The sequence below is a fragment of the Propithecus coquereli genome, unplaced genomic scaffold (assembly GCF_000956105.1).
Source record: "Propithecus coquereli isolate 6110/MARCELLA unplaced genomic scaffold, Pcoq_1.0 Scaffold188, whole genome shotgun sequence".
NCBI lineage: Eukaryota > Metazoa > Chordata > Mammalia > Primates > Indriidae > Propithecus > Propithecus coquereli.
In genome coordinates this window covers 4,589,375-4,603,712 of record NW_012143634.1, presented here as the reverse complement: position 1 = coordinate 4,603,712, position 14,338 = coordinate 4,589,375, and the positions used below count along the sequence as shown (strand labels likewise).

The 14,338-nt window shown below is 36.9% G+C and overlaps 1 protein-coding gene across 1 annotated transcript in view; it reads right to left on the bottom strand.

The window, feature by feature from the left end:
• CASK (calcium/calmodulin-dependent serine protein kinase (MAGUK family)) overlaps nt 1-14,338 on the bottom strand; it is a 437,172-nt gene that overhangs the window by 235,789 nt on the left and 187,045 nt on the right. Inside the window, exon 4 of the mRNA XM_012642796.1 lies at nt 1,514-1,591. Coding sequence (XP_012498250.1) covers nt 1,514-1,591 — 78 coding nt within the window. The remainder of the gene's footprint in view (nt 1-1,513; nt 1,592-14,338) is intronic.

The following is a 14,338-nucleotide window of genomic DNA, read 5'->3' as shown; positions in this document are numbered from 1 at the left end:
ATCAAAATTGAGAATTTTCAGTTTTCTTTATTTCCTGTTGCTCTTGAAAGATAGTAATATGGAAAAGTACAAAAGGCAAGTTGCCTCCAAATTCTTTTAAAACCACATATAAACAATGATATGCAAGAGTTTGAGAGTTTTGTTTAGTCAGATAAAATGGTTTACAACTATGGTATAAGAAAAGTCAAGACAGCATTGATTATTTTGGTATTAAAGAATGCTTTAAAAATTTTAAAGCACAAGAAAGAATAAAAATTTAACATTGTCATTAAAAACTCAAAACAATGGAAAAATGGGACTTAAAAAAACTAGAATGTGCTTTAGAGAGCATGGCACAAAAGAAGAGAGGATATTTAGCCTCAGTTCTACCATGTATACATCAGGAGTCTAAAGAAGCAATTACAGTTAACATACTATAAACTTTCATTTGCTTCTTCTCCCTAGCCCCAGTAATACAAAAAAGCAGCTACCCTACTTTGTGCATATTCTTTATTTTGTGCTATAGCTATGGTTGCTCTATCCCTGAGACTAAGTTTCTAGCTCCTCAGTCAGGAGGAGTCAGGGTGAAGAATTTAAAGGGAGTCAAGTCACACTGAGCTCAAAGCTGTATTAAGGTAGTCTTTAAGTTGTTTCTAGCTACGTATGTCTATGATGCTATAATTATAAAAGGAATGGTAGGAGGGAGGAAGTTACAATCATCTAGTGTAAACTTTTCTCAAATGACAGAAAGTTTTAATAAATCCTAATAGGGTTGTGGTGGGTTTGAAGCCTTCAACATACTATGGTTGGTGACTGAGGAGAGATGCTGTACTCCATGTATTAAAAAGGCACCCCACTGGAGTGAGAAATTATGGTATGACTTAATGTAACCAGAGCAGAAAGCTGTATTGCTGTAAATATACAAGTAGCACAGTGCATGCATGGCTCTTGTGACTTTTCACATTTACTCCTTATTTTGAGTCACTGGGTCCTTACGACAACTTCTCCATTTAGAACAAGGGCCACCATTTGATTGGGTAGGTCTCACACTGGCACGAAGCAAATATATTTGGCAGGAAAATGGTGCTTTTATTTCTGTTCCTTCTATTCTTTCTGGCCTGTGCTTTTCCTTCGATGAACTAGTCACATAACAACTTGATATCACTAAAAGGCAAAATGAAGAACTAATGAGACACATCTGCCAAAAAACAAAAATCAAAAAACTCAAGTTTAACTCTACATGGTTCTTAAGCTATCAAATTCCTTCTTGTATAAAAGTTATCAGAAATGGGAAAGGTAGCAGTACTGATGTGAAAATGTAAACCCATGTTAATAGATGAATTCATTGTTCAGTATGTTGCATTTCCAGTCACTTTTCAGTTCCACTAATGCATACTAAAACAGACATGCTCCTGTAGCAAAGAGCAGCAGTATGCTCAGTTCGAAGAGCAGGCTACTACTTTATGTGATTTCTTTGTAATTTCCTTCTTTTACTTCCACTTTGACCTCTGGGGATTAGATAAAGATTACATACCTGGCCACAGCTTCACTGTATACAAAACCAGCATCAGCTCGCTTTACGATTTCAAAACACAGATCCGCTCCATCCATACTGTAGAGAAATGTGAAAAAGAACATAAGAGATGAGGAAATTCTAGGGAGACAACACCGAAAGGGAAAACACTATAAGCTACTAGTTGGCTTACTGCTAATGATTGTAAGTTATTTAAATCTCTTTTCTTTCAATGAAAAAATAGACGTAAATTATAAAAGACATAACCATCTTAACATTAAAAATCTGAAGGGAAAGAAACAGAACAGGCAAATGGTAGTAACAAATAACATGAGGTATATAAAATTGATTATAAATTTTCTTTAGGTTATCACAATAAGAAATCTCAGAAAAGAGGAATGCTGGAGGTTGTGGGCATATTTTTGAGTCGAGTTCCAAAATTATCTATATGTAGTCACATGATGTAATATTTGAAGAATATAAGGACTGTAAAAACGTTTTGCTATAGTTATCACCATTAAATGAAAAATTAAGGCCATATACTATGGAAGGAAAAAACAATGAGCTAATCTATAATTTTTTTGTTTATACTTCTATTACCAAAGTTAGTTGCTACAAGCATATTGCAACACATAGAAATGTTGGTGACAGTGTCACTATTCTAAAACATACAATGGTTCTCTATTTCTCACCAGATATTGGCCTCTTGTTGTCTTGGCCACACCTTACCTCTTCTACCTGCACTGTTTAACAACATTTTAAGAAAACCTTGCTATCTAGGCCAAATGACCTTATTATCGTTCCCTGAATATATGCCTTTTTTATTGGCAACATGCTTCTTCATATAGTGCTTTACATATTCAACTACCCTCAATTTAAGGTTTCATGCCAATCCCACCTTCCCAGGAAGCCCCCTCAATGATTACCAGCCACATCGATACCTTCTTTTGCTTTAATTTTATAACCCTATACAGTCCATATGATAACATTTAGCACTTATATACATATAAACATGTCTCCACATATACATATGTATACATGAAACTTTTTCCAGATCATTACATATATTAATCAAATTATTCAAATATTAATAGCTAACATTTTCATAATGCTTTAAGGCTTATAAAATCAAATCCAGTATCATATTTATTCATTTATTCAGTAGTTCAGTTTCCAGTATATCTGCTGCAAGTATTATACTGAGAAAATACAAACTTCCAGAAGGGAAAGTTAAGGAATTCCTATACTTACTATCATGAGGCACCATGGGAAACATTCCTTGTTATATCTCCCTTCAGACTTACAATTACTCCATGAGTTAGCATCATTCTCCTTCTCAAATAATTTATCTAAGTGAGTGGACAAGTGTGTGACAGGGTCAGGATCCAAATACCTGTCTAGCTATGTCCAGTGCTCTTCCCATTGACCACAGCTACACCTGCTGGGTGTGCAAGGAACGAATGCACATCTTGGAGCCCTATAACAGGTCAGCAATAGTGTAAAGTCCTAAAGAACAAGTATAGTTTAAACTGTCAGCATAACCCTACAAAAATACCCAGAAGACTGAGCACATAGTAAATACTTAAATGAACAGTTAATTATATTATTTGTATCTTGGTGTGGTTTTATGTAAATGAAAATACTTTCACATTTATACAGGCTTTACAAATTTTACCAAGTTTTCATTTCACACTTAATGACCATTTTCCAATGTCAAGTAGGATTCTTCTCCAAAATAATGTTTATGATGGCCTAGTCTACTCCCAAGTATGGCAGCACCCATTTTCCACCATCAGAAATAAAGCCTGGATGAATGTGATCATGTATCTTTGTGAACACCTCTGATCATCTGCTATGGTAAAATTCTTACAATAAGAGTTGCTAGGTCAAGTTGCTATATTGTATCATATATACAATAACACTTTTGATACATACACAACCAGAAAAATTCTAACAATTTATACTCTCACTACCAAGTGTGAATGTGTCCTTTCCTCTACTAAGATGACTAGACTTTTTCATCTTTGCCAATCAGATAGGGGGGAAAAAGTCACTCATGATTGCTTTAATTTGCATTTCCTTGATTACTAGAGTAGACGAATATTTTTCATTTCTTTGTACTGTGGGGAGGAAAACATGCTATTTTAAAAACTGGCTGCAGTTTAAGCTGGTTAGTTGATCTACGAGGACTAAAAAACACCTCATAGTGAAGGAATTAGTTTTGCTTAAGCGTTTTTCTTCTTAATTGTGAAATGTGAGGGTAATTACTATTCAACTTAGATGAGAGAGGAGTTAGGCAAAAGAGAGAGCTAAATTGATTACATAATGAAGCAATAAGAATTTGGGAGCTGTCCTGAGAGCTAATGGTCTTTTTGGAGGGACCTAGAGGGGAAGAGGGAAAAGGAGGCTGGGGCGGCAAGGCAGGGGCAGCAAAGTGGTGAGAGCTCAAAACCTAACGCCTAAGGAGGGAGCCAGCCAATGAGAAATAACTGGAAATTATTTACTGTCCTGTGCTACAATTATCAGCATGGATCAATCCATTTGCCTGGCCATATATGAAATACTAGCACTTGAGATGACAATTTTGGCACATGTGCATACACACACAGGGTATTTTTAGGTTTCTACTCTTTTCCACCAACCTGTCTATTCTTGCATCTAGTACTGTACTATTTAAAATACTGTAATAACTTACCTATCAGGTGCAATGAACACTGTTCTGGTGATGGGCACACTAAAAGCCCTGACTTAAGCATTATACAAGGTATCCATGTAACAAAAACATTTGTATCCCCTTAATATTTTGAAATAAAAAAATAAAATACTGTAGTAGCATATTTTAATATTTGGCAAAATAAGTCTCATCTCACTATTCTTTGCCAGCATTTTCTTATGATTTGCACCCCCCCAGTTGAACTTTAAAATAATTTTGTCAAACTCTAAAAAAGTTTTATATCTTGACTCAGATGGTATTAAATTCATACATTACTACAAATTAACATTTTTATAATACTCTCATCCATGAACATGATATGCCTCTCCATTTCCTTTCATGTCTCTAAGATACAGTTTTAAGGTTTTCTTTATATTGGTTCCAGACATTGATTATTAAGTTTTTTCCGTAGGCATTTTATATTTTAGTTGCCATTATAAATGGGATCTTTTGGCCATTGTGTACTGTTTAAATTCAATGCTTTATAACCAGGGGTACTAAACAAAATCACCTGTGTAACTTCTTAAAGATGCAGGCAAGTTCTTTGAAGCGTTATTCTGAAAGAAAGTCATCACTGTGAAAGTACTTTTCTATTATTAAAGCTATTTGATTATTTATAACATTAATTGATACTACAGCGAAAGAAACAATCCACTACTTTTAAATTTCATGAGATACAGAAATAAAAACTAAAAATATTGTTACTTATGTAAATTTTATTCATCATAGAAATTTAAAATATACATATTCATAATACACACAATCCTGATATAATAACCTTGAATCTTTTGAACAAAACTGATGGCTTAATTCTTTGATAAACTTTATTTGACAATATGATTCTAAAAACAATGATAAGGCTTCTTTTATTGCTTTTCTCTTTGGCTTCCCATCTTGGGGTGTTTGTTTCTGGAGCTGTCAAGAACCTTCAAAGAATATATTCTGAATTTCCCCAATTGGCTCCAGTGTGAGGGAGTGAAAGGAAAGGGAGAAGAAACCTTTTTATTGAAGAGCACTGGGAGGGGGCTTCTATATTGTATGCAGAGAGAAACTATGGGAGGTTTAGTCTGAATTATGAAAAGTAGTGAAATTATGAATGAGCTTAGCTGTGTCTCCTCTTTGCCTATCTGAATTTTTTAAATTTTATAATAAACAGGCATTATTTATATAATTAAAAAATTATCCAAAGCCAAATACATCAAACAGACAAAATAGATCACAGGTCTAGAGACAGAAGGTATGACTGGTTGTACATTGAAGGGGATCAGAATATGCTACCCTAAAATTTACCACTTTGGCATCAGGGTTATTTTCAGTTGAAGGCACAAAATCATGCGCTAGATTTCACAGCAATGTCAAATTGCTATAACAGTTTCTAAATGTTTACTCTCAATTTCTGTACCTGTCCTATCATAGACCAGTAACAGATGGTAGATTGGTGCTCATCTGCAAGTATTCTTTGAAGAACACTGTTATAAAGGACAGACCAAACCTGGATTTCTCTGACCAGCAGTTTCTCTGAGGATGTCAAAAACAACTACAAAAACTGGATGAAATTTAAAAAATTTTTTTAAATCTTCAAAGAATTAACAGTATAGTGAGTGAAAAACTAGTGAGAACGGGGAAAGGATTAGAGCTCAAAGAGATGAATGAGAGCTGTTTCTGTCCTGGGGGCTGGCGGTGGGTTATAGAAAGAAGGCAGCTGGGGGAAGGCACTTTTGGGGAACTGGAGAGGTAGGAGGGGGTGGTCAGATGGAGATTGACAGGGTCCAGCTGCTTTTGCACCAGGGTGATATAAGAAGAGAGACAGAGCTATTCTTTTGGCAGATGTCTGAAGAGCCTGACAAATGCTAAGGCTCTGATGATATACTCCTTGTTCTTGGCTGGGGCCATAGAGCTACATTTTAAAAACTGGAATACGGAATATATTCTGTTATGCCATGTTGGTAGCACAGGAAAACCTCGATGCTCACCATGGAGATAAAAGCTTAGCCTAAAAACTTCTGACAGAAACAAGCACTCAGAGTGTGTTTCCCAATCACAATGTAGTTATGTTAGAAATAAATTAATAAATTAAGTAGAAAATCCCCAAATGCTTGGAAATTGAGAAATGCATGCTAAACAACATATTAGTCAAAGGAGAAATCATAATGAAAATTAGAAAATATTTCTAATAATGATAATGAAAAGAGTACATATCAAAACTTGTACAGTATTGAGGCATTACATTTCAAGATCAGTGTGTTGCCATTAAGAGACCTGCAAATACAGAAATGACTGAAAGGTAGAGTGGGGGCATAGGTCCAATCTTCCAGCCAGAGAAGCTGGTGATCCTTGTTATACACACACAAATACAACTTGGCATTAGAGAAACTTTTCTCAAATTAGGTGATCCACTGTTGATGGAAAAATACATCAATATAACCTTTCTGAAGGGCAATTCTATAGTGCTTGACAAAAACCTTAAAAACGTGCATGTCCTTTGTCTCAATAATTTCATTCCAAGGGAAATAACAGGAATATTTGTCAAGTTTTAATGACAAGGGCTTATCACAGCTACTTATAATAGGGAGAAGTTGGAAGAACCTAAATGACCAACAACAGAAGAATGGTTAAATAAATTGTGGTAAATCCACAGAATAGAATATTATGCTGCCATTAAAATGATATTATAGAAGTATATTTATTGACAGAGAAAGAAGTTCATAACACATTGAAATATATAAACATATACACATAGGTTATGTGCATGTAGATGTACTGCAAAGGTTTTAGATATTAAAACAGGGTGTTAAAGAGTGGGTAGAACTGTATTTGAAATTTCTTTTTTTACTTTTTAAAAAATGAATAGGTACTGTACTTTTGTCATGCTAAGTCAGTTCTAAAAGTTAAAAAATGAAGAATGCAGCTAAAACAGTACTTATAGTTTGTACCCATAAATTTATATAAGTTTTAAAACTTTAAATTATTAGAAATTAAATAGAAATATAATTACTGATTTAAAATATTAGAGAATATGAAAAGCAAACTCAAAAGCAGATTAGACCCAATGAAGGTAGAAGGAAACAATAATCAGCAGAAATTAATGAAGTAAAAATCCAAAATAGAGCAAAAGCAAAGCAACAAATCGTTTCTTTGAAAAGACTAATAAAACTAAGCTAGAAAATTCTCAACATTTGGAGACTGAATAATATACTTTTATTACATAGATCTCAGAATAAATAACTAGAAAATAAAAAAGTCTTAAACTGAATAACAAAAATAAACACCTCAAAACTTGTAAAATGCAGGTAAGACAGCAGTACTGAGAAATTTACTGTTATAAATGTACACATTAGAAAAGAAAGGCTGAACATTTAGGAACTAAGCATCCCTCTCTATAAATTATGTAAAGTTCATCAAATTAAATTCAAACAAATTATATGAAAGGAAACAGGAACAGAAATAAATGAAATGAAAACCAAACAGATATTAAAGGGATTAACAAAGCTAAAAGTTGTTCCCTGTGAAATGATTAATCTCTGGCGAGACTCATCACAATAATAACAGAGAGAGAGAGAGAGAGAGAAAAGACACATCTAGTACCCAATATTAAGAATGAAAAATGACATATCATTTCACATGCTGCAGACATTAAAAAGATAATATTGAAACTTTATGCCACAAATTTGAAAATTTATATGAAATGAAAAATAAAACTCTCTAAAACTAACAAAAAGAAAACATGAATAATCTTTTACTGATTAAAGGAACTGAATTTGTAATTAAAAACCTTCCTGGCATAGAAAACTCTAGGCATACATGGCATTTCTGACAAGTTTTATTGAACATTTTAAGAAGAAATAAAATGAATAAAAAGCAGGAACAGTCTCTGTCTGGTCTGTACAACTGACTATCGACAATCTGGGGACATAAGGCATAAACAGGTCTTTTTTTTTTTTTTTTGAGACAGAGTCTCCCTCTGTCACCCTGGCTAGGGTGCAGTGGCGTCATCATAGCTCACTGCAACCTCTAACTCCTGGGCTCCAGCGATTCTTCTGCCTCAGCCTGCTGAGCAGCTGGGACTATAGACATGCGCCACCATGCCCAGCTAATTTTTCTATTTTTTGTAGAGATGGTTCTGGCTCTTGTTCAAGCTGGTCTCAAACTCCTGGCATCAAGCAATCGTCTGCCTTGGCCTCCCAGAGTGCTAGGATTACAGGCATGAGCCACTGAGCCCGGCCATAAACAGGTCTTTTATCTTCAGCATACTATCCCACATACTGGTGAGTATTTACAAATATTTGTTGATGGTGAATTCATTTCTGAGAGAAGAGTCATGCACATATGACCTTTTTTCACCCTTCCCCCATCTAAACTACTCCATATTGTATGTGTGTGTGGGGGGGACTTAGTTTCATTCAATATACGTTTATTGAGCATCTACTACTTGTAGAGGATAGAGAGACCAGTTACATGAAGATCCCATCTACTAAGACCCTACATTACAGAAGGGAAGATAAAGAAAGTCTTCATGCGGTAGGCAGCCTCTGAGATGGGCCTGCAAGAAGAGTAGTGGGGAGAGGGAGACGAGGAGAATATGAGAATGAGAGAAAGTGAGGGTGAGAGCATGGGGGAGTGGTGGTAACTACATGGTATATGGTTAAGAAGGGAGCAGCATTTCAAAGGCATTTCTTTTGACAAACAACAACAAGGCCTGGAGCACTAGGAAATGAGTCAACATGGTAGGTGGGTTTAGGGTAGATTGTGCGAATGTTTGAAGTGCTATAATTTGAATTAAGTTCTCCTCTCCCACCTATACTGTAAACAGGATACAATCGTATTCTTTTAGTATGAACCTGGACAGGGACCAGAGAAGGTACTTACACAGGATTGTTAACTAAGATATACAAGTAGATAGAAACCTTCATCTTTTCAATGGAGAAAGAGGGTATTCACTGTAATGGGAAATTAACTGCTTAATAAAGTAATTCTGATATATTGTCAAAAACATTAAAATGACTGAGCATATCTCCAAATGCCTATTACGAATTCTGTTTCTTTTGGTGGAAACTGTCTATTTCTGTCCTTGCCCATTTGTGTATGAAGCTTAATATCTTCCCTCTCATTGACATGAACTCTTTATGTTCAATAGAATGTAATCCTTTTATGTCAATATTGAAGCAAACTAATTTTCTACTTTTTTCGATTTTTGTTAAATCTATTGATGTTTTCCTTTGTGAATCCCAGTCCTTTGAAGCTTTAAAAGCTCTCTAAAGATCTGTTAAATAATTTTATCTTTTGCTAGCTTTCCTATGATTTCATTAGCTCATATGAACTCTATTCTGTCTGTAGTTTTCTTGTTGTATATTTATGTGTGTGGGAAGGGTGGATCTAAATTGATTTCCGAATTGTTAACTAGTTTTGTCAAAACTATTTAAAAATCCTTCCTTTCTCTATTATATTTACTGAACTTTATTGTATGTACTGCTGAAAGGACTCCTATCAAATAGGAATGCCTGCTTCTGCCTGACTGGCAAGCTGTTTTTTCCCCTGCCCTGTACCCTTCTAAGTGAACCTGATGCCATGTGTGGCCTATTGGGTCTCAATGTTCAGTAGTATGTAAAAAGAAGACTGCCCTGGTGGGTGCTGCAGATTAGGTAATGTCTGAAGGGGATTTCTCATAGCTCATTGAGGGGATGAATGTCCCAAGAAGGTCGTCGACTGAGGGTGAGTAGATAAAAGAAGGCAGGGCACCAAAAAAAGGGAAAGATCATTCAGAGAGAAGGCAGAGCATGCCAAGTAAATTCTTCTACCTCAAAATTTTGCCTGGGACCAGCAGGATACAGATTCAAAGTTGTTTTGGCACATATACCATAGGTGGCCTCCCTTAGTTTAGGCCCACCTCTAACATCTGCAGGGCCTGGGGCAAGTATGTAAATGGAAGTCCATGGTACCATGTTTATTTATTTATTTATTTATTTTTGAGACAAAGTCTCACTCTGTTGCCTGGGCTAGAGTGCCGTTGGCGTCGGCCTAGCTCACAGCAACCTCGAACTCTTGGGCTCAAGCAATCCTCCTGCCTCAGTCTCCCAGGTAGCTGGGACTACAGGCATGCACCACCACGCCTGGCTAATTTTTTTCTACATATTTTTAGTTGCCCAGCTAATTTCTTTTTATTTTTAGTAGAGATGGGGTCTCACTCTTGCTCAGGCTGGTCTAGAACTCCTAACCTCTAATGATCCTCCCACCTCGGCCTCCCAGAGTGCTAGGATTACAGGTGTGAGCCACTGGTACCATATGTTTAAATATTTAAAAGTTACACATCAAACTTACAAACTGCTAAATACGTACTAACCTTCCACCTTGACAAACAGGTCTTCATAAGGACCTGGAAAGTTAGCTTCTATTAAGAATTCTTGGGTTCCTCAGAGTTCCTCCCCAGAATATGACATCTTAGATATCTGGCCCTTGGCCTGCCTTCCTTCTTTTTTCTCCCCCTACCCCCAGCTCCATCCCTAATCTTAGAGCCTTTCTAGGCTACAGCTGATATCCCAAGGTACAAGAGGTACCGGTCCAAGCACATATTTTACAACCACTTAACAAGGCCACTAACTCCGCATCTTAGAATGGTGTCTTTTGCCATTCCTCCTCTACCCATTTCTGGTATAGTCGTCTCTCGGTATCTGTGGAGGATTGGTTCCGGATTCCCCTCCCCTCTTCAAATACTAAAATCTGCAGATGTTCAAGTCTCTGATATAAAATGGCATCGTATTTGCATATAACCTACACACATCCCCCTGTATACTTTAAGTCATCTCTAGATTACTTGTAATACCTAATACAATGGAAATGCTAGGTAAATACTGTATTTTTAAATTTGTATTTTTTTATTGTTCTGTTATTTTAAATTTTTATTTCTTTGAATATTTTCAATTGAATTCAAGGATACAGAACCTGTGGATATGAAGGGCCAACTGTGCTTAATTCTGGGTCAGTGAAGGTTCTTAGTCACAAGGAGCATAAATAAACCCCGGTTGATTTAAGCAGAAAAGGAGTTTATTAATAGGAGACTGGATTGCTCATGGAATGGTAGGGAGGCCTGTAAACCAAGAGAGGTGCTATGTAGTCAGAAACCTAACCCTAAACCGATCTGATGAGGACACTATTGCGCCTGTCCTTCCTACACAGCTGCTGTAGCCTGCACCATTGTCCCTGCTAATGTTAGATGTTGCACTGCATTCCAAGTGCCACTACTACAACTATCCTTGTAATCTTCCATCCTGCCACCTGAGAGTTCCACATGGTCTTTGTTTTTTGTCACTAGCTATTATGTGAGTGGATGTGTCTGGCTCATGAAACCTATGTTACATGCCCATATCCTAATTGCCAAGGAGAGCAAATATTCGGCATTTTTAGCTTGAGAGGACTTTGTCCCCTATCAAGACTCTTAAGATGAAGGATTCTCCAAATACTGGAAGAGGGTTCAGATGTTGGGATGGCCAAAAACAATGAGAAATGCCCTCTACACATTAGTTCTAGACTCAAGTTTACTTTTAACTGCCTGGCAGACCTTGATCATGACACTTAGCCTTTCTGGGTTGATACTGACTCCTCGATAAAATGAGATTGGTTTAGTAATCTCTAAGGTCTCTTTTTGTATCCTAAAAAATTCTGTTTCTTTGAAAAAAGACTAGCTTGAAAGATTTTGCTACTTCTAAAATTTAAATGTAGTGTAAGATACTATTTATCAAGTTTTAGAAACTGAGGATTGTTCTAATGCCCACCTAGATATCAAAGATTGATTTGTCACCATTTCCAAGGTCCTATATTTATAACTCTTTTCTTTTTTCTAGACATTTTTCCTGTCCAGTTGCTTAAAGAAGTGGTCCCCAACCTTTGTGGCACCAGGGACCAGTTTCATGGAAGACAATTTTTCCACGCAGGCGGTGATGCCAGTGATGTGGAATGGCTGGAGATACAAATGAAGCTTTGCTTGCTTGCCCAAAGCTCACCTCCTGCTGTATGACTGGACAATTTTTCCATGGCCTAGGGGTGGGGTGGAAGGAAGCTCAGGCGGTGATGCACAGGCCACCGACTGGTACCCGGCTGTGTGTATGAGGGGGTTGGGCAGCACAGGCTTAAAGGACCAAGATCACGTGACCTCTAATCAATGTTGTTTGACAACGGTGCCTCCTAGTGGATGAGGAGACTACAGCTACAAGGGACAGCAAATGATAAGATAGGAATAGCAGACCTCTGGGTTAGTTGTTTATGTTAACATACCTCTCTGCATGGTTTTCTAAAATTTCCAGGAAAAAAAGGAAGGCAGATAAAAGCAACAGCCCCTGTTCTGTTCTACCACGTAGGAACTTTACTGTTAGCCCTCAGTGTTCTTACTAATCCTCACAGCTAATCACCACCCTCCCCAACCTCCAATGCTAAAATGACAGGGAAGAACCTCCAGATACAAATCACAATGAGTTACATTACAGAATCTTAGAACAGGAAGTTTAATTAAAAGACCTGCTTTAGGTTAGTAACTAATTAGGCAGACAGGACTAGAACCTCAGTCGCTTGATTTTCAGCCCACTGTACAACTCCATGTTTCCTGTTCACCTTTTTAAAGAAGGAGGTTGCCTTTGCCTTAACATGGACTTCAGGGGTTATTGAGAGAATGGTGACATTCTACTTCTTCATGGGGATTTTTTTTAATTACTGCAAATTTTCACAAGTTCTTTCCCAGCTGACCAGGAGACAGACAAGGTTTCAGGGTGCTAGGTAGGAACTAAGTTTCTAAGCTACCATTGTTTCTACACTCAAAATGAGGTCTGTAGAGTTAAACTAAGACACTGGTTACTAAATGGCCCCAGTTATGCTTGCACAGGGATAAGTGTCCAAAGGCCCAAGTCCTAGAGCTTCTCTCTTTTCTACCCAGTCCTCTCCACCCAAATCTCTTAATTTCATTCATTCTAAAAAATAATTGCTGTATAAATACCTTACATGTAATTCTTTATCTTCTGGATGTGTTAGTAGCTGGTTTAAACACATTTTTGTTTTAAGTTTTTTAGACTTTTGATCTAGTCCTGCTTACTTTTGCAGGTGGGAGCTGGGATGGAACCTCTGCCACCCCAAACCAAATCAATCATAATCACTGTATCAGTTTGCTTTCTATCCTGCATAAGTTCTTGTAACGCTGATATGGGTGAGTATCTTTGATTCTTCCTAATTTTCTCTAGCTCTTCTTTCCACTTATCTCTCTAGAAATAAGTTGTCCCTCTTTGCTCCTCAAAGCCTTTTTTTTTCATTCAGAGGCAGTTACAAGCATCATCAATGGTTTTTCTTTGTCTCTTAATATGGAATGCTTCACAAATTTGCATGTCATCTTTGTGCAGGGGCCATGCTAATCTTCTCTGTATCATTCCAATTTTAGTATATGTGCTGCTGAAGTGAGCACATCAATGGTTTTGTTACATGTCCAGACTCATCTCCAGTAATTCTCTCATCTTGCACCTTGTTCCAAAGTCATAGCCCACCATTATTAGTAGTGCCCCAACCACACAAGCTGACTCATATTTCTGGCCATTCCACATGCTCTTTGCCCTGTCTGTAATGCATATCACATTTCCCACTCATGTAGTCAATTTGCCATCTATATTCTATTAGACTCTCACATCTAGAACTTCAGCCCAAGCATGGAAACAGCAGTGAGCTTTTATTTGCCCCTGGATGAACATGGAACAGATTCCTGATTCAAAAGAAGGTTATTCATAGAGGTCAACAATTTAGGATACTTAATTCTAGAAAAATAGAGGGACACTGAGACAACCAGATACATTCATTCACTCATTCATGTGTATTTTTTCTCTGGAATGTGAAGTAAGAAAAGCAGAAAGAAATTACTCGGGCTTCAAGGTCATGCAAATTTGGAAACTGGGCAGCCCATTTTGGGGTTATGTCCAAGCCCTTGAGTAAATAGGGAAAGCTGGTCTTTCCAGAGCAAAGTAGATGCAAAACTCTGAGGAATGAAGACAGTAGTAACTTCAGCTCCTGAGGTCTTTTTTTCTAGTTCCTGTGAGGCCTGGCTTCATTCTGTTTTCTTTGTTTAAATTTCATGAGATTTCTATATCTTTATAAAATCTTTACTACTTTCG